We start from the raw sequence: 23,297 nt of genomic DNA on the forward strand, positions 1-23,297 counted from the left end.
GGCTGAGATGGGCAGATCACCTGAGGTCAGGAGTTCAAGACCAGCCTGGCCAACATGGTGAAACCCTGTCTCTACAAAAATACAAAAATTAGCCAGACAAGATGGTGGGTGCCTGTAATCCCAGCTACTTGGGAGGCTGAGGCAGGAGAATTGCTTGAACCTGGGAAGCAGAGGTTGCAGTGAGCTGAGGTCGTGCCATTGCACTCCAGCCTGGGCAACAGAGTGAGACTCCATCTCAAAAAAAAAAAAATATATATATATATATATGTATATACACAGAGAGTTTCTTTTTCTTCCTCTTCCTCCTCACTTCTCTTTACGTCATTTCCTGAACAATTAAGTCTCAAAGGCCTTGGAAATGGGCAGGAAAAGTAGGGCACTGTGCTACGAAGGGTGTGGGAGGAGGAAGGCACAGTGGCTCAGCATGAGGTGTCAGAGCCTGTGTGGGGTAAGCTGAGCATCCACAAGTGGGGGCTGCCTGGGGTAAGATGTCATAGTCTGAGCTTAGCAAGGACAGTGTGTCCCATGGAGAGAAGGCCTGGCTTTGGGGTGCAGAGGGAAGAAGAAAAAAGAATCTGCACATGAAGGTAGCCAGCATAGAGAATCAGAGCCCAAGAGTGATGAGGAAAACATCCAAGTTGGTGGGGAGGCTATGGTTCAGCATGAGGAGGTAGAGCCCACGCTGGGTCTAAGAGAAGAGGCAGTTGTGGTGACAACAGTTTGGTTACATAAAGAGGAACTGATCAGATAAGTAAATATTCTAAAGATAATGGGAGCCAGGTTTCTCTCTGTCAGAAAAGGTAAGAGAAAAAAACTCGAATGAACGTGTTGTGTTGAATCTGAAATAGAGTAGTCAATGTGAACTCATGAATTTTAATACATATGTTCATCAATAGGTAGAGAAGTAAGTATAGATGTAAAATGTGTATAGATGTGTACAAACACGTATTCCTTTGTTCCTTCCACTGAGAGGTCCGGAGAGCAGCAACATAATAGCAATGTGCATCCACTGAAAGAAACAAAGGCTCTTTGGAAAAATGGATGGTTCTAGGGGTTGGCAGGAAAAGTACAAGATAAGCCTCTGTTATTCATTCGTTTTCACACTGCTATAAAGATACTACCCAAGACTGGGTAAGTAAATAAATAAACCTCCTTATCAATAAAAGGTTTAATTGACTCACAGTTCTGCATGGCTGGGAGCCCTCAGGAAACTTACAGTCATGGTGGAAGAGGAAGCACGCATGTCTTACATGGCGGCAGGTGAGAAACAGCATGCAAAGCAGGAACTGTCAGACACTTATAAAACCATCAGATCTGGTGAGAACTCACTCACTTTCACAAGAACAGCACGGAGGAAACCACCCGCATGATCCAATCACCTCCCACCAGATCCCCCCTTCAACATGTAAGGATTAGAGGGATTTCAATTCGAGATGAGATCTGGTGGGGACACAGAGCCAAACCATATCAGTCTGCAACTTTTTGTGTGTCAAGAAAAAGCAAGGAATCAAGAAAGCATTAGAACAATGAGGACACAGAAGGAAGACTGAAGTGGCTCTCACTAGCCAAATCCGAGACAATATTAGCATGACTATAAATAAGAGTGACAGATTTTAACCCACTGAATAAAATAGGAAACTATGAGTCTATACTTATTTAAATAAACAAATAAATTTTAAGTTTGATGAGGAATAGGATACATAGTTTCAAATGATCTGCTTTTTAAAAATAATTATAAATTACAAAGGAAAAAAGAATATTCCAGTAGAGAAGCCTTGCAGACAACAGCTTTATCAAGTGATCTAAATGAATATTGTCAGTCATGGGACAAGTCAAAATCAGGTAGTATCTGGTAGGATGCATTGAGAAGATCACAGTATCACTTCTGTGATAGTCCTGCCTGGAGTGCATAATCTGAATCTAATCAAGGGGAAAAATCAGACAAACTTAAATTGAGGGAAATTCTAAAAAATAACTGATTTGTAATCTTCAAAAGTGTCAAGGTCACAAATACCAAAGAAAAACTGAGAAAATGTACCATATTAAAGATAACTAAAGAGACAAGACAAACATGATCCTTTTGCTATAAAGAACATTATTGGAGCAATTTGGCAAAGCTTGAATGGAGTCTGAAGATTAGATGGTAGAAATGTGCCAGTGTTAATTTCTTGATTTTGATGGTTGAATTGTGGTTATATAGAGAATGTCCTTGAGTGTAAAGAATTTGGGGCACAATGGGACATCAGGTTGCAACTTACTCTCGTGTGATTCAGGAAAAAAAACCCTTGTATTATACTTGTTATTTTTCTGTAAATTTGAGATTGTTTCAATAATTTAAATATATATGTGTATGTGCATGCACCTAATAATTTTTAAATTTCAGATACTGTGTTTTTAATCTCTAAACATTTAATTTGCTTCTTTTTAATGTCCCATTTAACTCCTTATTATCTTCATAGTTTACTTTTAAGTCCTTAAGTATATTTTAAATAGCTATTTAAAAATTCTTGTCTGATTATTCTATCATCTTTGTTTTTCTGGATCTGTGTCTATTGATGATTTTTTTTCCCCTCCTGATTGTGGGTCACAGTTTGCTACATTTTTATAATACTACTAATTTATGAATAGATGCTGGACACTATGAATGTTACACTATTGAGAGTTTGAATTTTGTTCAGAGATTGCCTCCAAAAGAAAGCTCGGGTAATTGTCTTGTTAATCTCATTTGCTGATCTTTCTCCTTGAGATCAAATCCTGCATTGCCTACTGCATCAATACCTAAAAATAATTGTTCATATATTTTGTTGAGTCTTCTAGTCCTTCACGGTTGGAGGACAAGTTTTGTACTAGTTAAATCTTCCACGGCCACTTATTTTCTATGTTTAATTTTGTTTTCAAAACAAAATTTTTGTCCTAGGACAAACTTTCTCCTATTTATCTACTGTTTATTTCACAAATAAGTACCTGATTAACCAATGCTCAATATAAAATGTTAAATAATACAGAAAAACATAGAGAAAAAAGATTCTATTTCAACCTTTCTTTCAATTTTTAAAATTTAACCACTTACTATGTGTAATTCCAGATCTATCTAATTCCAGTTTTGTATCTTTACGTATTTTTACATTTGTTTTACATAAAAAACACTAAATGTATTATATATTTTCTATAATCTGGGCTTTTCTTAAAGCTTATTTTGTCTCAGAGATTTTGTTCATGTCATTATGTATAAAATGTTGCACTCCTTTAAACTGCTATTTATTTTCCTCATATGCTTGTCTTTATTTAGCCAGAGTAGTTGCAAATAGATACAAGTTATTTACAGTTTTTATTTTTGTTTTTTGCCTATTAGGAATAATGCTTTAATGAATGCCCTTGTACATAATCCTGTATATAAAATACTCTTACACACAACTTGTGTATACATAAGAGCATTTTTGTGAGGCCAATAGAAAAAGTGACAGTTCTGAGTCAAACGACATGCATTTTGATGCTATTAAAAATGGTATTGCCGAAGTCTTAAATTATAATTTTTCATTGCTGTTATGTAAAGACTACTGTATATTGCCCTTGCATCCTGCGAACTTGTTAAGTTCATTTATTACTTCTAAATCTTTTTTTGTATGTGGTTTAGAGTTTTTTACACATATAATTATGCTGTCAGTAAATAAAGACAATTTTACTTCTTCCTTTGCAATTTTTATGCCTTTGATTTACTTATCATTCAACATTTAAAACTAGTAAGAAAAGGATGGACTATTTAATAACTGGTGTTGAGACAACCGTATTCTATAGAAAAAGTTAGACCTCTATCTCACACAATACATGCACATAAACACAACTGCACATAGACTGAAGGAAAAATATAACAAAACTTTTTAAATATTATAAATAAATTATAAATAATTATAAATATTATAAATAAATATAATCTTAGGTTGGGAAAGACTGTTCCAAGAACAACTCAGATCGCTAAAGTCAGATGAATAAATTTACTAATTTGACTATAAAAGCTTAAAATAAAATTGATAGAATGGTTGATGGCCACGGCAAAAACCTGAAACATTATGGTATTGGCTTTGGGACTGGGGGATGCGCGAGAAGGTGAGGAAGATGCACATGTCATTGAAAGACCATACCTGTGGGTCAGAAGAATGGTGAAAAAATTGATATTAGAAGCTGGAAAAAGAACCTCTGTTATGTGAGAGTGGGACAATTATTATAGCAAGACTATTGCCTATGATCACTTGGAAGACTGAAAATGTACAGTGAACTTTTGAACTTGCCTAAGGAGATATCTAGAAAGGACATTAAAGTACCAATCAGATTCTTCTAGCTTAATTTGTTTTACTTCTTCTAGATTAATTTGTCTTAATTAAATATAAGGTAAATCACAATAACATAATGCTTATTTAATTTTTAATTAAATGAAAATTATTGTAGAATTGCTTATTGTTGTCTCTATTATTTCTTTTGCTCTTCTTCCTCTATCTCGAGATCTTTGCTCCAATTTAATTTTCACTTGATCATGGCAAGTACTTTCTTGAGTACATTTCGTCAGGTAGGGTACATAGATGACATAACTGAGTCTTTACATGTCTGAAAATGTCTTTCTTTCATCCCAATCCCCAAATGAATCTTTGATAGAATTCTTATCTATGGTCTTGAATCATTAGTAATTATTGTTTTTGTGTCTTTTGGGTTCCTGTGTTGAGCAGAAAGGGCATTCATTTCCTTGGCAAATAACTATTTTTATTTTCTGTCTAGAATAGAATCTTATGAGATTATTTTTCCTGTAGTCTTGGAAGTTCACCAGATAATATCTAAGAAGTAGGTGTTAAAGGAAATACTATATAGGACTCAGAGAATTCTTTCTATTCTAAGCCATACTCTTTTTTCAGTTTAGGAGTTTTCTTCTAGGGTATTTCTTTATTATTATTCTATGTCTTCCCCACTCCCAGTGAGAATTCTGCAGTAACTATTATTCACATAACAAGTCCTCTGGGTATGTCCTCCATATTATTAATCTTATTACTCATGATTTCTATTCACATGTGTTTATGGATATTTCCTTTATTTGCTTTCCTAACATATTTATATTTCAGTAGTGACTATTCTAGTTTTTAATTCGTCTATTACATTTTTAAATGGAAAATTATTATTTTTAAAAATTGGTTACAGTATCTTTTTTCCTCTAGTTTATTTCTGTAAAAGTTCGCATTACATTTTTATTGAAGTTTGTATCTATGTCATCCATTAGTTCTAACTCCACAGTAGCCATCTGTTCTGGTTTCTTAGCTTAATCTCCTTCCTCCAAACTAACATTTCCTTAAATGTCTTGTGAAGTTTATCTGCCTATTTAATAGATATTCAGTTGTTTGATACCTATACAGGGCTTTCTGCTCAGGTTAGTTGGGCAGTGATAAACTGATGATACAGTAAAAGGTACTTTCAATTTTCTTTTTCCCCATCAATGAGCCAGCAGTGAACATGTTGGCAAATAGGGATCTGTCTTTCAGGGCATGATAAATAGACAGAATTAGTGTGCAGTTTTGTTTTGCTTTTGAATTAAATGGAACCATCTCTATTGTATTCCAGCAGCACATCTAATGTTGGCTGTTGATTTTAGAAACATATTCTTTATTATTAAAACACTTTTATTTCTTTCGTAAACATGTTTTAAAACAAACACTGCAGAACTTTATCTGACTGAAGTTTGGACAGGTATATACCTATGGAAAATTACTGAGTTGTACACTTCACACAGTTTATATACTTTATTTAATGTATATAATACAGCAATAAAAATTTTTACGTTTTTAATGAAAAAAAGAAAAATATTTAGGAATAGCTGTAAAATTTTTCAATTACCTTTTTGATATTCACTGAGTTGATCACATGTATTTTATACTTTACCCTTCTGTTGTGATTTCCTATTATAATTATGAATTTATTGAGTGCTTACTAATATACCAGATGATCATTTAACCTTCTTAGTTAACATATCAATAGGCATTATTATCCCTGTTACAGATGAGAAAACTAATATCTAAAGAGTTTAAGTAAGGTAAGAATATAAGTTTAAAAGTTTACATTTAAGCCTAAAGTAATACAGAGTTAGGATTTGAACTGTTGCACTTTGGCAAAAATCTTCCTCGTGTATTTGGAAGAAAGTTTGCTAAGTTTTACTAGTCAGAATTGAGTACACCTGTAAGAAAAAATTCAGTAACTAATTAGAATCGGGGAAGGGACTCACATCTGTTCAACTAAGCTGCTATTTATTTAGGCTAATGGGACTAAGAGGATTGTTCAAATTCAAGGACACTGAACAAAATTATTAGACTAAGAATACAGTGAGGAACTACAGTCAATTTACTATGTCAGAGTCAGAAACAAATTTATTCCGTTTATAGGAATAATAGATCCTGAAATCAGGACAATTGAAGGAACATTATACCTTAGGTTGATACAGAGTAATGAAGTACGTGCAAATCACCAGTCTTGAACCATAGAGTAATGTACACCTGTTTTCTTTTTCTCAACCTGATCTTAGAAAGGCAGTTTAGGCCTTATGTATTTGATGAACTTACTTCCCTGCAGAAACGTAATAATTTAAAGATCCCCCTCTCCCAGGTGTAAATGTGGACAGAAATGGATCAAACGTCACTAGATCTTTGATCTTCTTTATCTTTGGCGAGTAATATAGATGGTCTAAAACTCACATTCCTTTGTTGTAACCCAGGAATAAGAAAAATAACCTTATAAGATTATTGTAACCATCAAATAAAATAATGTTTGTGAAAGCAGTGCTCAGCATGTAGTAGATATTCAATAACATTTATTTCTTTTTCTGTTTCTTTTTCTCTATCCCTATGCACTCCTCAAGCCCCCTTTCAGATAGTAAGAGATGTGGACATTTGACAGTTGGTCTATATAGCATGTATCTAGAGAACTTCTTGCCCTCTTCCTCAGCCACTGGTTTCTCTGTATTCTCCAATATACTTTTCCCTTCAGCTAAGCCAATTAAAAAAGATTTTACATATATCTGGCTGATTTCTGCTTACATATTGTTAAAAAACTTACGTGTTTTAAAAATTTTTAAGTGTTATTTACTTTTTTCATTGACACAAGCAGATTTGATTTAAATTTTGTTCAGCAAAAACTGGCACCAAAAAGTTAAAAGATGGAAGTGGAGGAAGAAAGTAGAAATGGGAAAAACAAAAGCAAAATGCTTTATCCAGCTGAAAAACAAGTCAAAGGGGCTGGGCCCAGTGGCTCACGCCTGTAATCCCAGCACTTTGGGAGGCTGAGGTGGGCAGATAGCTTGAGCCCAGGAGTTCGAGACCAGCCTGGCCAACATAGCGAAAACTCGTCTTCACTAAAAATGCAAAAAAGAAAAAAAAAATTAGCTGGGTGTGGTGGCAGGTGCCTGTAATCCCAGCTACTCAGGAGTCTGCAGCAGGAGAATCTCTTCAACCTGGGAGGCAGAGGTGCAGTGAGCTGAGATCACGCCACTGCACTCCAGCCTGGGCAACAGAGCGAGACTCCGTCTCAGAATGATAATAATAATAATAATAATAATAATTTTGTTCAGTGTCCTTGAATTTGGATAATTCTCTTAGTCTTAACCACTTAGGAATATATTTTCTCAACAAAGTCATCTTTCAACTTCAGCATTATTCTGATGCTAGCCATTAGGAAGAAGCATTTCTGTCCCTACCTTGTTACCAAAACTGAAGACATTGAAAGTTAAAGGTTACTTTTTTATTTATTGTTTTTATAGACAGAAGTCACATCATGTCACTCCTCTGCTGAAAACACCCCTTTTTTTTTTTTTTTTGAGACGGAGTCTTGTTCTGTCGCCAGGCTGGAGTGCAGTGGCATGATCTCGGCTCACTGCAACCTCCACCTCTAGGGTTCAAGTGATTCTCCTGCCTCAGCCTCCCGATTAGCTGGGATTAAAGGCGCCCACCACCACACGCAGCTAATTTTTGTATTTTTAGTAGAGACGGGGTTTCTCCATGTTGGCCAGGCTGGTCTCGAATTCCTGACCTCGTGAACTGCCCGTCTTGGCCTCCCAAAGTGCTGGGATTACAAGCCTGAGCCACTGCGCCCGGCCTCAGTCCATTCTTTTTAAGGCTTGCAACTTGGAGGCTTCATCTGCATGATAAAATGATAAAACCCAGGTCTCCCCAATCCCGTATCATAACCCAGACATTCCTCATTTCTTTCTACTGATAATAACTCACTGAACCACTTGCCAGTCAGAATTTGAGTCCTGCTCTGTTGCCCAGGATGGAGTGCAATGGTCCGACCTTGGCTCACTTCAACCTCTGCCTCCTGGGTTCAAGTGATTCTCCTGCCTCAGCCTCCCGAGTAGCTGGGATTAGGTGCGCACCACCACCCCAGGGTTTTGCCATGTTGGACAGGCTGGTCTGGAACTCCTGACCTCAAGTGATCCACCCACCTCAGCCTCCCAAAGTGCTGGGATTACAGGCGTGAGCCACCACTCCTGGCCAGAAAATGTTTAAATCTACCTAAGACCTAAAGGGCCTCCACCTTGTGGAACTAATATAAACCTTACATGTATTGATTGATATATCTTGTCTCCATAAAATGTATAAAAGCAAGCTGTACCCGGACTGCCTTGGGCACATGACATCAGGGCTTCCTAAGGCTGTGTCACGGGTGCATCCTTAACCTTGGCAAAATAAACTTTCTAAATTGACTGAAGCCTGTCTCAGATATTTTGGGTTCACCCACACTATAGAAACATAGTGGAAGAGGAACATTCTAACTTCTTCCTATTAGAATTTGACAGATTTGCTGAAATTTAAATAAGAATATGGGGAAAATGAACAATATGATCAATAAACATATACTGAACTCTTTTCTCCACAAAGTACAGTACAGTGTACAGTATAAATGACCAATAAGTCACAAAGAAAATCTCATAGTTTGGAAGAACAGAAATGAAGCTAAGAATTACTAGAGAAAGTTAACAACAACAACGACAAAAAGGCCAACACTCTGTCAAGTGACAATGGAACTGCCACTGGAAAACTGTAACTGAGACAGTGAAAGAGATCTGACCTAACCAACTCCATCTTGCTTCTAACCTTCAAGCTTCCTCTTTCATTCCTGGACATAGGCTGAACTAACTTTGCCAGGAACTTAGTTTATAGTTTAAAACAAAGATGATAATAGGCCTTTCCCAAGGCAAACCCACTTCTTACCTGGGGACTAGACTGCCTTTGTAGGAATAACAAATTAGTTAAAAGATTAGAAATTATGGTTTGGGAGTCACACAGCTGGAGGCTACAAGATTCTGACCCTCCCTAAATGGCTCCTCGGGATAATATCAGTATTGTAAAACCTAAGATCAGTGCTAGAGATATTTTGCAGATGCTGCACTTGATGGATCAGCTGGCGCCACCCAGATTGATAAACTGGCTCATTGATAAACTGGCTCTGACCTTGTGGCCCCCACCCCGGAATTGACTCAGTGCAAGAAGACAGGTTCCACCCTCTATGATTTCATCTCTGACCCAACCAATCAGCCCTCCTGACTCACTGGCCTCACACTAACCCACCAAATCATCCTTAAAAACTCCGATCCCCTAATGCTCAGGGAGACAGATTTCAGTAACAATAAAACTCTGGTCTCCCACACAACCGGCTCTGTGTGAATTATTCTTTCTCTATTGCAATTCCTGTCTTGATAAATTGGCTCTGTCTAGGCAACAGGCAAGGGGAACCCACTGGGCAGTTACAACAACTGCCTACTATCTTTTGTTCACCTTATGTCCAGGAAAAAATATTCAGCCTCTTTGATGGGCAGGGCAAAATATAAACACACACCAAACATTCCCTGTGGGAGCAACTTTCCAGAGTATTAAGTCAGTCGGGCAACCCACACTCGTCCTATTCTTTGTAGCTCAAAATCTCCTCCTGTATTTGCTGCTCACTTCTTGGAGTTCCAGATCCTTCCTCTTTGTTAGGCAGAGGAGCTTCTTGTTTCCACACTGGACTTCCAGGCCTTGCAGGACTCAGATACTAACCTAACCACTTAGGAATGTATTTTCTCAACAAAGTCATCTTTAAACTTCAGCGTTATTCTGATGCTAGCCATTAGGAAGAAGCCTTTTTGTCCCTACCTTGTTACCAAAACAGAAGACATTGAAAAAAGCCAAGGAGACTTTAAATTGTTTCCCACAACTCTGTTCCCTACATGTTAATGGATTTGGGACAGTACACTCAAGCCATTTGGACCTCTGGATCTTGGTGCTTGTTGCAATTTAATTAAATCAGCTTAATGGGAAGAAAATTTTGTTTAGTGATAGTGAACAGCAGAGGTTTTAGAGTTAGATTAGTTGGCTCTGATAATTCATAATTGACCTCAAGCCATCCACCTGCCTTGGCCTCCCAATGTGCTGGGACTACAGGCCTGAGCCACTGTGCCTGGCCAATTAATTGTTTGTTTGGCACTTCATCAGGCTTTTCTAGAACACTGTTCTATAGCTCTAAAAATATAGATTATCTAATAAATAGATAATTCCTACATTAACTTATAACATTGTGATAACCAAATGAAATATCATATGTAGTTGTTCCTGGTGCAATCCCTCATATATAATCAGTTCTCAAAAAATACTGGTTGTTTCCCTTTCTGTCCATGTTACTCTATTGTTGTTGTTATTATTTATTTATTTATTTATTTATTTATTTGAGACAGAGTCTTGCTCTGTCGCCCAGGCTGGAGTGCAGTATTGCAATCTCGGCTCACTACAACCTCTGCCTCCCGGGTTCAACTGATTCTCTTGCCTCAGCTTCCAGAGTAGCTGGGACTACAGGCGTGCACCACCATGCCTAGCTCATTTTTGTAATTTTAGTAGAGACAGGGTTTTGCCATGTTAGCCAGGCTGGTCTCGAACTTCCACCCTCAAGTGATCCATCCGCCTCAGCCTCCCAAAGTGCTGGGATTACAGGCATGAGCCACTGAGCCCAGCTAGTATTGTAATTATTTTTTAAAAGCCTATATTCCATACAAGGATGTGAACATCATGATGGATGGGGCTTATTTCATTTATATATGTCATAAATACAGCACCTGCCACATACTCTAAATAAATAGATAATTTCTATGTTTAGCTATTATATGTTTACTTAAACCAGGGCTAGTGATTTATTGAAAAATTCATTAATGTGAGTCTTCAACAATTATTGTGTTACTATTGTTTGTATGGAGCTATCATAGACGTTGGAGACAAAAATACTGGTGAGCAAAATAAGAGACACTGTCTCTGCTACTAGTTTAAGAGGGGAGATAGATATTATCTCATAAAAGAATGTAAAATTGAATTGTGATCAGTGCTGTAAGAGAGGTACGTTGTGAAATAATGATGTGGTAGGTTAGATAAACGTTAGAATAAAAACAGCTCAGCAAGACCCTATCTCATTGACATATTTTCCATTGGTCTGTCATGTCACTGTATTCCATAATAGTCTAATTCACTTTTTTGTAGTTTCTCTTAAGTTACAAAAACTCCTGGGGCAATGCTTCCTTAAAATGAAACTCTTCCTGGGCAAGAAGTTTGGGTGTAGGGAGATGAAGAAGACTGCTAGTGGTTTTCTTACCCGTTATCTATTAATTAATATATTGGTACTAGTTACCGTGTCAGAATGGTTTAGACACTTTCATTTTATTTTATTTTACTTATATTTATTTATTTATTTTTTGAGACAGGGTCTTAATTTGTCACCCAGGCTGGAGTGCAGTGGTACAATGCCGGGTCACTGCAACCTCTGCCTCCCAGGTTCAAGCGATTCTCCTGCCTCAGCCTCCCAAGTAGCTGGGATGACAGGCATGTGCCACCATGCCCGGCTACTTTTTGTATTTTTAGTTGAGACGGGGTTTTACCATGTTGGCCTGGTTGGTCTAGAACTCCTGGCCTCAGGTGATTCGCCCGCCTCGGCCTCCCAAATTGCTGGGATTACAGGAGTGAGCCACCACGCCCGGCCGATACGTTCATTTTAAAAAGGCAAATGAGTCACAGAACAATTGAGTTCAGTGATGTTTGTAAAATAACGGAGGCTCAAATCCCTAGGTAGATGGGAAACAATCTGAGATCACTGGGCTAGTGAGTCAGGGTGACTCCGTCAGGGTATTGAAACTTGAACCCGGAAAACATAGGTTTCATCAAATTGCAGAGTGGTGAGGTCGAAGAAAAAAAGCACTTTACAATTTTATCTATGCTGGGAGTTTCCTTAAATCATCTCACACTGAATATCTACGGCCCCTCTCTAGAATTTCGTTGTATGGTAACAGAAACTCCCAATTATGTTTGCAGCCTATTAAGGGAAGAATTGGGTACTACTTAATGAATTAGGGAAATCGTTAATTGGAAACTCCCGCTGAGGAACAACTGGTATAAAGTCAGCCTGCCCTTTACGCGATCCTTCTCTTCCTGACTTACCTGTTCCTAAAGTAGTACTGATTTCCTACAGTCGACGACCTAGCTTGCAGCCGGGCTAACGTGGCCATGGTCTCTTGGCCTTGGGTTTACAACTGGTGTTACTACCGGTCTCCATGGTAACTGGGCTAAACCATAGCTCACTCCCGGGGTCCGACTTTTTGTTCACTCCTCTTTTCTCCCATGCTGCTTTGACTTTAAGAGCACTAAAAAGAGAATTAAGAAATTTATGTGTAGCACTAAATGTTTAATTTATTTTTCTCTGTCTCTATTGAGAGTAGGAAGAGGGGATTATAGGAAGGGGACAGCAGTAAACGCGGAGAACTAATGGTTGCTCCGGGCATCCGGTTTCCGCCTCCTGTCGGCTTCCGGAAGCTCATCTCAAAATGCTGAACTGCTCTTTGGAAGTCGCCGGTGCTGTAGTAGTTGGAGTCTGTTCACGGGCCTGAGCCTCGAGGCCAGGCTCCTGGGTGTCGTTAATGTTCGGGGCCGCCGGGCGCCAACCGATCGGAGCTCCAGCAGCCGGGAACAGCTGGTGAGGCTGGCGGCCCTGGGGAGGGGGAGGTCAGGGAAGGGTGTGATTGCCCGAGGCCGCTCCGCTGGACCTGGAATGGAGGCGGGAGGGAGCTGTGATGGATGATCTGAGGACATCTAGGCCTTGCTCTCACTCATTCCTGGGATGCACGCAGTTTGAGGGAGCTCTTGGGTGTGTGCCAAAGATTTGTGAAAGAATACAGTAAATGTTTGCTGATTGCTTGTTTAACAATATTTTAGAAGTCAAGCTTCCTGTACTCCAGGAGCAATTCATCTCCTCATTGATTGTTGACAACACTAGGGACAGGAAGAATTTATCTTAATCCGGGCCTTATTCCCCACTCCTCTTTCAATATTTACCAGATGGTTATACCAAGTCTTTTGGAAGATAAATTCCAGAAATCTAGAGTTCTGGAAGTTCAATCGTGGAAAACACATCACCTTCTCACCCCCTTTTTTAAAGAGAGAGGGTAACCTACCTGTTTCCACCCTCTTGAACATTCTATTCAAGTTAAAGTGAGATACGTATGGGGGCTTTCCAAGAACCTATAACTGTCAGGATTAAGTTTGGGGCTTGACTGTGTCTATGGTATCATGTCACCAATGCCACGTTAGAATAATATATTGCTTTGACTTTTCAAAGTATTTCCACAAATTAATACACTTTATCCTATGACAGCCTTGTGATAGCAGAATATCACAAGCACAGAAAATTCAAGTGCCGTGTCCAAAGTTGCCCTGTACATTTTAATCCTGGAGCTAGAATCCTGGTTTTGGGATTTCTAGTTGAACACCCTGTAATATCTGTCCTATTTTTCTCCCAAGCTCTTTTCCTCCAAACATAACACAAGACAACCAGTGACACAAACAAGCAATTTCCCATTGAAAATCCTCAAACATAAAGTTTTGACCAACAGGTGAAAGAAATGTGGCTAAATGGTGCGTGTTCATTCCTAGATTCTGCAAAAATTAGAACATGAGGAATTCTAGTAGTCTGTGATCTCAAAGAATGACTTTTACATCACCTATCACTGAAAAGTTAAAAGAATACCTTATCCAAAATATTTTTAGTTGGATCTGATCATCCTGTAGTTAATTTTATAGTGAATATAGATTTGATTATACTATTTGTAAATTATTACGTTTTCCAGTGAGAAAAGTAGGGAGCGCTTTTCAAATGAACCAGTTTTTAATGGTATAACTAGCATAGAATGAAATGCACAATTCTTACATGCTTAATTTTATTAGTTTTGGCAATTGTATATACTTATGTAAACACCACACAAAACAAGATAATGGACTTGTCCATCACCCCACAGTTCCCTCTCAAGGATACCTGTCTTACTGTTTCACCATTCATTATATTGGTTAAGTCAGGGAGACAAAATGTCCGATTTAGATTGGTCTGCTCTTCCTAGGGTGCTATTGATTTGTAGGATAGGTGACTGCATCAGAATGTGATTGATTCTCTCAACTTCTTCTACCTTTCAAATCATGGTTAGGTACTGAGAGAAACCTCCTTCAATTCTCTTTAAAGGCTGTCTTGTCATACAACTCACCGTTTCTTATGGCACCAGAGTATAACAAAGTGGTAGCACTTAGTATTTTTGAATGAAATTCAAAGTCATTCCTGTTTTGTCAGAATGAACATGTTCCAGAAAACTGGATCTTTATTTTCTAGTCTATCTGTATGACTATCCAGTCATTCCAGATTTCTTAATGGAATTTTCTTTTTCATTAATTGAACAGATATTTACTATATAACATGTATGTTTGATCCCAGTAATAAATTCCAGTCCCACTGTGAATACTGCTACTAAGCAGTTAACTAGGTGCCAGGTTTTACAAATATGTGTCATCTCATGTAAATCTATTGAGGTAGGTGTATCATTCTTTGCATTTTAGATAAGGTGACACAGAAGCAAAGATGGTTTAAGTAACTGGCCTAAGTATCATATTTGCAGGATGATTCCAGTATACCCCCCCAAAATTCTTAACCACTTTTTTATGTTGCCTATGTGTCTGAATGAGATATAATATCTCAAGGAATACGTAACCTAGCAGTTAGATGCCCAAATTTGTTAACCAGTCTGGATTTTCTGACGTATTTAGCTCTCATCTTGACTTTTTCAACTTCTCCAGTGTGGAGGTTGCTGTTTCAATTTTTAGGCACCAAATGGGTAAATGTAGATTATTTATTTATTCAACTACGGTATTCTTTTTTTTTTTAACTTTATTATGTGGCTTTGCTTAAAAAAAAGCCATTAAAATAAACTGTATTGACTCTGGACTTTTGTTTCTGCATTTTCATTCCTATTTGGTATTTTGATTTTATTGAAATCCAGGAAACTGCATAGTAAAAGGTGTGCATTTTTTTGAATTACTTGTTTTTTGGAGTTTGTTAGTCTTGAACTTAGTTGCATACTGGAAGGTTTGAGTCAGGTTTTTGTTTCAACAATTAAGAATTAAAGCAATAAACAGTATGATTTTGTTCAAGTAATTCATTAAATTTGGTATAGCTTCTTAGCATCCATATTTATGTCAAGCTGGAAGCCTTTACATTGTCTTTGATAATTTTTCCTTAACTTCACATTTACTTAGCTAAAAGCCTAGAGTGTCTGGCTTGTTAATGTAGCAGAAAATTTGGAATATGGATTGTCTAAAAGTTTTAGTCATTATGTTTTTCTTTTGTTATTTGTTCAGTCATTTAGTCATTCATTGGTTTGCTCATCTGGCAGATTATTTTTTAAAATCTGTTATGTGTCAAGCAGTATGCTATTTCTAATTAATATTCAGTTGTCTTCATTCTCATTCCTGTTATAGGAATTCAGGTTATATGTTCAGTAAATTTTTATTGAACAGTTACTGTATATTAATATAAACATTAAATAAGACTCATTTCCTACCTACTGTTTGCCTAATGCATTTGAATATATGCATATTGACAAGAGCTAGAATGAATTACTTATTAGATTCTAAATTTTTTGTTTTGTTTTAAACTGACTTTATTTCCTATAGGCAGCTTTTTAATAGTTTACATTTTGAAAGCAATTAGAATGTAAGGAAAAGTTTGAATGACTCATGAAGTCATTAAATGAAGTAGCAAAAAAATCAGAAGCATGGTCTTCAGATTTAAATAATAAATGAGCTTGCCTTATTAAATCACTAATTTGGAAACTAGGGTTAGACTTTTTTTTTCTTAAAGCCATTCACGGTTTGATTTTGAGCAAACCATGGTAAAGAGGAAAGAAAGCTTCCTGAAAGTTCCTATGGTGACAAAGGTGACAAAGTAGAAGCTGCCAGGAGCACCTGTGATTGAGTACAAGTTAGTGGAGCTTTTGCTTTCTTTCCACTTTTAACTGGGAAGGATTATTTAATCTTTTTAACTTTACATATGTATATTTTTAAGGTGGAAATAGGTCAGGTACACAGCATTAATTTTTTTTAATTTGGGATTTAAAATTTTTTTTTAGCTCCATAGAGTCTTCAAGGAGTCCATGAACTTACTGAAATTGTATGCAGCAATTTATATATGTCTGCTATCCTTCCTTTTCCCAACATTCAGAATGCCTCATGACCTCAGAAAGATTGAAGGCCTTTAACTATAATACCCTCAAGATTCTCAGTATGGTTATACCTTAAAAGCAGAATCATTTGGGATCTTTTGGTGACCGGTTTCTCTTATTTGTGGGTAGAGGTCGTTGAAACATGAAATAACTTATCTTGAACATTAAGTACCCACTCATCCTCAGAAACATCTTTTCAAGGTAGAAATTATGCAGATTTTTATGATGAATAAACAGAATCAGAAGATAAGTAATTTGTCCAAAGTCCTATAGCTAATGAATATAACTGGAATTAGCTACCAAATTCATAGCCTTGATTTCTAAGCTCATGTTCTCTGTAGTTTTCTCCCAGCCTTTTTTTTTTTCCCTAGAGAATGGCGTTTCCTATTTATTGCCTAATATTAATATAAAGTTGTAATTAATCATTTACGTGTTTCAGAATAAGATAATTCTTCCCTATCCCACCCTACCTTTTTCAAAGAGAGAAAAAATTTACTTTTGATTAATAATTTAAATAGGTAAGTCAAGGAATTTCTAAACTAGCTTAAGTGTCAACATTTAGTGTTAGGGTTATTGATAATTTTCCTAAGATAATGCCTGCCCACTCCCTCACATATATATAAAAGGAGAAAATTGAAGACATAGTTTCTTAATAGATTTCTAGGTTGAGATAAGGACTTACTTGATGAATAATATTCCCATTGAGGAGGGAAATATATAAATTCCCATAAGCAGCAGAAATCTTAAGATAATTCTTATGGATCATATGGTGTTAAATTAGTCATAAAGTTATTAGTCATTTAGCCTTGATGTGGCATCTTGAAGTCTCACCATTTGCATGTTTAGTCACTCATTTTCATAGTCTACACTATTATGCATTACTTTTAATCTGCTTGGTTCAGCTGTTTGCTGCATACTTTTAGGACCAACCAACCTTTTCTATCTTAAATAAAAGCTAATATGATAATGGAGGCGTATAAATCGAAGACTGTGTGTTAAGTTTGTGAGTGGTTTATAACCTTCAGCAGCATAGTCCTTGACTATGTACTGTGTGTTAGTACAGTGTTTTTGTACACACTGAATTTTTATTCATACAGAAACTAATACATTAATGATTATTTATTCCCTTACATTTTTGTAAGCCAATTAAGCAGATGTACTTAACACCAGGTAACTTACTTTTAGCACTGCATTCCCAAAATTACTTAACTTTGTAGAACTGATAATCCATGTTTTAGAGAAGTAAAGATGAGAGTTTTACCCAGTACTAGGTGATAAACAATATTTACTTTCCTCTTCCTTAACTAGATACCTAATAGCTATAATCAATTAGCCTTGAGTTCTATCTGGAAGGTTTTTTTTTGAGACGGACTCTCTCTCTGTCATCCAAACTGGAGTGCAGTGGCATGATCTTGACTCACTGCAACCTCTGCCTCCTGGGTTGGAGCAATTCTCCTGCCTCAGCCTACCGGGTAGCTGGGATTACAGGTGTGCACCACCACGCCCAGCTAATTTTTGTATTTTTCAGTAGAGATGGAGTTTCGCCATGTTGGCCAGGCTGGTCTTGAATGCGTGACCTCAGGTGATCCACCCACTTTGGCCTCCCAGAATGCTGGGATTACAGGCATGATCACTGCTTCCGGCCAGTTTTTGTTTTTAATATGAACTTGGGTTTATTTAGTAGACACACGTGCATATCCTCTTATTACACAGTTTTTATCAGCATCTAGGCAAGGAAATTATTCCCTGACTAACTTTTCTATATATACTGTATTTTTCACTATTAGGAATAGCAATTATTGGTAACAGAGGCTTCAAAAAGTAATAGTCATTGTAAAAATTTGTAAAAATAGTTATTTCTTGGGGAATTTGTTCTTGGGGCTTTCTTCACTCTTGCTATTCCCACTTGTATTAATATATGGCTAACTGACATTTAAGAGCTCATGGGCCATCAATCAACTCCCAGTTCTTAGGGTAGATTAAGCAATAAATTAGGACTAAAGCATCTTCCTGATTCTTCTTCCTTGAACCAGAAATATTTGAAAGAAAAACACTAAACTTTATGTTTTCTACATTAATTGGTCTTATTCTTAAACATCCACTTTTAGGAAGGCTTTTTGCTGAATTTATTAGAGCCTGCAGATAAGGAACCCAAGGATAATAGTTCACTCATTTACTGGGTATTTGGTAGAGGAAGCGAAACAAAAAAACTTGACCTTGGCCTAACATTTTTAAATAAAGCCTGCATATCAAATCTTGGATTGATCATACATTTTATATTGCTCAGCATAATGCAGTACCACCCGAAAAAACAAAGTACTCATCTGCCCAAGTCATTTCCTTTCATAAAATCCAACTTTATATAGATGTTGGGGCCATAATTTTGTTTTGGGGTATTCTGTTCATTTGGACTATCTTAATAAAACTATTGATGAACTATTGTTATCTTAGACATTACCCAATATTAACTGTTCCCAGAAAATTTCATTTCCAAATGAGTTCTAAATGAAGAAAAATGGCTCTTACAATTATGAATATAAAAATCTCAAATTAGTTAAGTGGTACATTCACTGAATTTAGTATAATTCAAACTTTAAAACTGGTTGTTCAGTAAGTACAGATTTGTATAGAAAAATGCTATATTTCCAGGTTTCCCCTTTAAGAGGAAATTCTTATTTAAGAAACTATCTCTAGGATAAAGTGTTTTAATACATTGGTCTTCTGATGCATCAGTGTAAACTGCCAAGGCAAAGGAAATAAAAGAGCTATTGGTCATGTGATGGTCTCTTAGGATCATCTTGTTTTTGATGGGCCAGTAGGAGACGAGTCTCTCTGCCACCCAGGCTGGAGTACAGTGGCATGATCTTGGCTCACTACAGCCTTTGCCTCCTGGTTCAAGTGATTCTCCTGCCTCAGCCTCCTGAGTAGCTGAGATTACAGGCATCTGCCACCCTGCATGGCTAATTTTTGTATATTTAGTAGAGACGGGGTTTCAGCTTGTTGGCCAGGCTGGTCTTGAACTCCTGGTCTCAAGTGATCCTGCCACCTCAGCCTCTCAAAGTGCTGGGATTACAGGCGTGAGACACTGCCCTGCCGATGCCAGTTTTAACTGAGGGATGTTATGAAGCAGCTTGACGTTAACTGACTATAATATTACTGACTCATTAGCATGGGTTTTGGTTGGTATTGCCTTGAAGAAGAGTGTAGTTATTAGAAACTGAAGGGGAAAAATATAATTTGAACTCTGAATAGGACTTGTTAAGTCTGTATTTTTTCTGTGTTTTTATAGGATTTTTTCAAAAAAGCTTTTAAAAGTAATATGTAGTTGATTCATATTTGAGTGACATCATGGAATAAATTGGATTTTTCTAATTACAGTGTTTTTTAAAATATGTTTTTTGTTTGTTTGTTTTTTCTTTTGTTTTTTGAGATGGAGTTTTTCTCTTTTCGCCCAGGCTGGAGTGCAATGATGCGATCTCAGCTCACTGCAACCTCCGCCTCCTGGGTTCAAGCAATTCTCCTGCCTCAGCCTCCCGAGTCGATAGGATTACAGGCGCCCACCATGCCGGCCTAATTTTTTGTATTCTTAGTAGGGATGGGGTTTCACCATGTTGGCCAGGCTGGTCTCAAACTCCTGACCTCAGGTGATCTGCCTGCCTCAGCCTCCCAAAGTGCTGGGATTACAGGCGTGAGCCACCACCCCCAGCCTAAAAATATGTTTTATTTTCTCTTGAGAGAGGCAACATAAAGTCAAATAAGGCTGACACAGTTTTCATGAGATTCTAGGGAAATTTTGCATATATAACTGCTAATATTACTAAGAATGAAATTTCTATTACTAAGAAATTTCATTCTTAGTAATATTAGCAGTTATATTTTATTAAACTATATCAGTTACAGCAATACTTTTTAAACAAAATTAATTGAAGAGTATCAGATTTCAATGGATTGAATCAGATGTGTTAACCTTTTTCTAATGTTAGTACTATAAATTTTCTGTGCTGCAGTAAAGCACTAAATTGTAATATCCAAACTAAACTGACTTTAGATATTATATTCATACATCGAGTTAATTTCATGTTTTATTATTTTGAACTGGCCATTCACCCATTGATAAGAAAACTCTGTCTTCCAAGAGTAAGTTACTCCAGAACTAGATAACAGAGAGAGAGGATATTGATTTTAATACATGCTAAAGTGTATTTTTTTCAAGTGAATGTTTCTTAAGGTACAATATTATATTCAGAGATAATAGGTCTTTCAGACTATATTTCTTTTAATGAAATAATGTCACAGGAAAAGAACAAAATATTCATTGTTTTAAGGGAAAGGGCATTTGATAACATATAGATAATAGAAAAAGGATTCATTTGGCTTATCAATGTAGTCAAAGTTGTAGCCTCTGTTTTGTTTGGCTTAATGTTAATTCCTATGTGATACATAGTTCTTTTAATCAAATTCAATGTTCTAAATCCTGATTTGTGGGGCTGGGCATGATGGCTCATGTCTATAATTCCAGCACTGAGAAGCGTGGTGGGTGGATCACTTGAAGTCAGGAGTTTGAGATCAGCCTGGCCAACACAGTGAAACCCTGTCTCTACTAAAAAATACAAAAATTAGCCAGGCATGGTGGCATGCGCCTGTAATCCCAGCTACTCGGGAGGTTAAGGCAGGAGAATCACTTGAACCCGGGAGGCAGAAGTTGCAGTGAGCCGAGATCATGCCACTGCACTTCAGCCTGGGTAACAGAGCGAGACTCTGTCTCAAACAAACAAAAAAACCCTGAGTTGTATATAGTACCCTTAGAAAGGAAAAATCAAATCTCAGTGGCCCTAACAGAGTTTATTTAAAATAGATATTTGAATCACCACATTTTTAAAAAAGCTGTATGCATTAGATTTTTTGTTTATATTAAATACATTCAGAATGCCCATGGAAATAAATCTAGAAAATACAAATTCACATTAACCAAACCGCAATGCCATGTTACTTAGTTGCTCACAGTGTACATTTTACTAACCAGTACAGGGTTGGTTCTTTGAGCTCAGTTTACTTTCACCAGCTATACCACCCTGTCCCTTGTGTTGATTCAGGTCTTTCACCTCTTTTTTTCTACTCGAAACCATATAATAGCTACCTATGAGTCATTTGGGTTTTACATAGATGTATATTAAATCTGTCTTGAGGATTACAGTAATGCTACCTGGTGCTAGATTAATCATAAACAAAAATACAAACTGGCTACTGGGATTGTGTAGCTGATCTTGGCTGTAGTTTGGTCAACACTGGAGCTCTGGAACCTGATTGCTGGAGTTTGAATCCTGTCTCCACTACTTAGATGCATCACATTGTGACAGAGACCTTTCGGCCTTTGTGTATTTCATCTCTCACCTCAAAAGATTATTGTGTGAGAATGAAATGAAATAATACATGTAAAACACTTAGAAATGAGCCTGGCAAATAGTAAATGCGCAAATGTTAGAAGCTGTTTGTATGCATCATATTATAAATGGTAAATCCAGTTGAATCACCATGTGTGTTGTTTTTAGGTTATTAAAATGAAAAAACAAAAGTTGAAAGCTGTTATAAGGAACTTGCAAAAGCCTGAAATTATTGTTGGAGACTATACATGACTGTAGAGACTATATAGACCATGGGTCAGCAAAGTATAACCAGCTATAAACTGATTCTATAAATAAAACTTTATTAGAACACAGCCATACCCATTTATTTATGCATTGCTTGTGGCTATTTTTGCATTACAGTGGCAAGTTGAGTAGTTTTGGGAGACCCAATGGCCTGCAAAGCCTAGAATATTTACTAGCAGGCCAGTTACATAAAATGTGCCTACGCCTGCTGTAGGCTCTAGAAGCTCTGTATGACTGTTGAGAGTATTTCAATCCCTAGGTGCCTCTAGATCTCGATTTGAGAAATGATTGCCTGTGGCCTTCATAAGAAGGGTGCAAATCTGAATTACCTGTGATGTTCAAAAAATAAAACCAGATACCTTGGCTCTATGTCACACCAACTAATTTAAAATCTTTGGGAATTGGGTTTTAAAAGGACAAGTATAATTTATAAAAATTCCCAAAGAATGCTGATGCTTATCCTTGCTGACTACTGGATAATTTTCATACTGGTGATATAGTTTAATGCTCTTAAAAAAGGAAAGCCTAAGAGATTGCTTCAGAATGAAGTAATGATGGGCCCTTTTAAACCCGTGAGGCTCCAATTTGAATGCGAATGTAGTTTCTGCTTCACTGGGTTAAGAGATTAGTGTGGCCTAAATAAATGCATGGTGTTGGTTAAACTTTCACATATATTACTAATCCTGAAACTACCTGTCTGTCTTTCTAACTGCCTCTTACATGACAGTGACTGGTTACAGCACGTGGTGAACAGAAGATTTCATGTTTCTTTTTTTACTTAGAGATTAGTGGGCGAAGAGGGGACTGAGAAAGTTCTTTCTGTATCTGCTGTAGGAAAACTGGCTCTAGAAAAGGGGTAGGAGTGGGCCAGCGGATAGGGATTTAAACAGAACTTTTCCATAATTATACAGAAAAATATAAAAATACTGGGATCTTTCATTGCTCATAATCTTATTCTATCTTGGAAGTAATTCCTGTGTTTAATAAAAGAACTTTACATAAGAAGAGGCCTAAAATGAATCAATATTTAAAACTGTAATATCTTGGATAGGAAAATTAGCTTTGAAACATTTTGT

At 36.9% G+C, this 23,297-nt stretch overlaps 2 protein-coding genes across 10 annotated transcripts in view; one reads left to right on the plus strand and one right to left on the minus strand.

Moving 5' to 3' along the window:
• SPATA17 (spermatogenesis associated 17) overlaps window positions 1-12,610 on the minus strand; it is a 233,311-nt gene extending 220,701 nt beyond the window's left edge. For 2 of the 7 annotated variants that reach the window (XM_054478264.2, XM_054478272.1), the window contains exon 1: window positions 12,477-12,578. In XM_054478264.2, the coding sequence (XP_054334239.1) occupies window positions 12,477-12,544 (68 nt within the window). In that variant the 5' untranslated portion in view covers window positions 12,545-12,578. Of the gene's footprint in view, window positions 1-9,236; window positions 9,258-12,476 lie in introns of those variants that run through there. The other 5 variants (XM_054478256.2, XM_054478281.2, XM_054478296.2 and 2 more) reach the window with 5 other exon arrangements.
• Window positions 12,544-23,297, plus strand: part of GPATCH2 (G-patch domain containing 2) — a 202,561-nt gene continuing 191,807 nt past the window's right edge. For all 3 annotated transcript variants that reach the window (XM_054478228.1, XM_054478238.2, XM_054478247.2), the window contains exon 1: window positions 12,544-13,008. In XM_054478228.1, the coding sequence (XP_054334203.1) occupies window positions 12,953-13,008 (56 nt within the window). In that variant the 5' untranslated portion in view covers window positions 12,544-12,952. The remainder of the gene's footprint in view (window positions 13,009-23,297) is intronic.

The sequence above is a fragment of the Pongo pygmaeus genome, chromosome 1, assembly GCF_028885625.2.
Source record: "Pongo pygmaeus isolate AG05252 chromosome 1, NHGRI_mPonPyg2-v2.0_pri, whole genome shotgun sequence".
Lineage (NCBI taxonomy): Eukaryota > Metazoa > Chordata > Mammalia > Primates > Hominidae > Pongo > Pongo pygmaeus.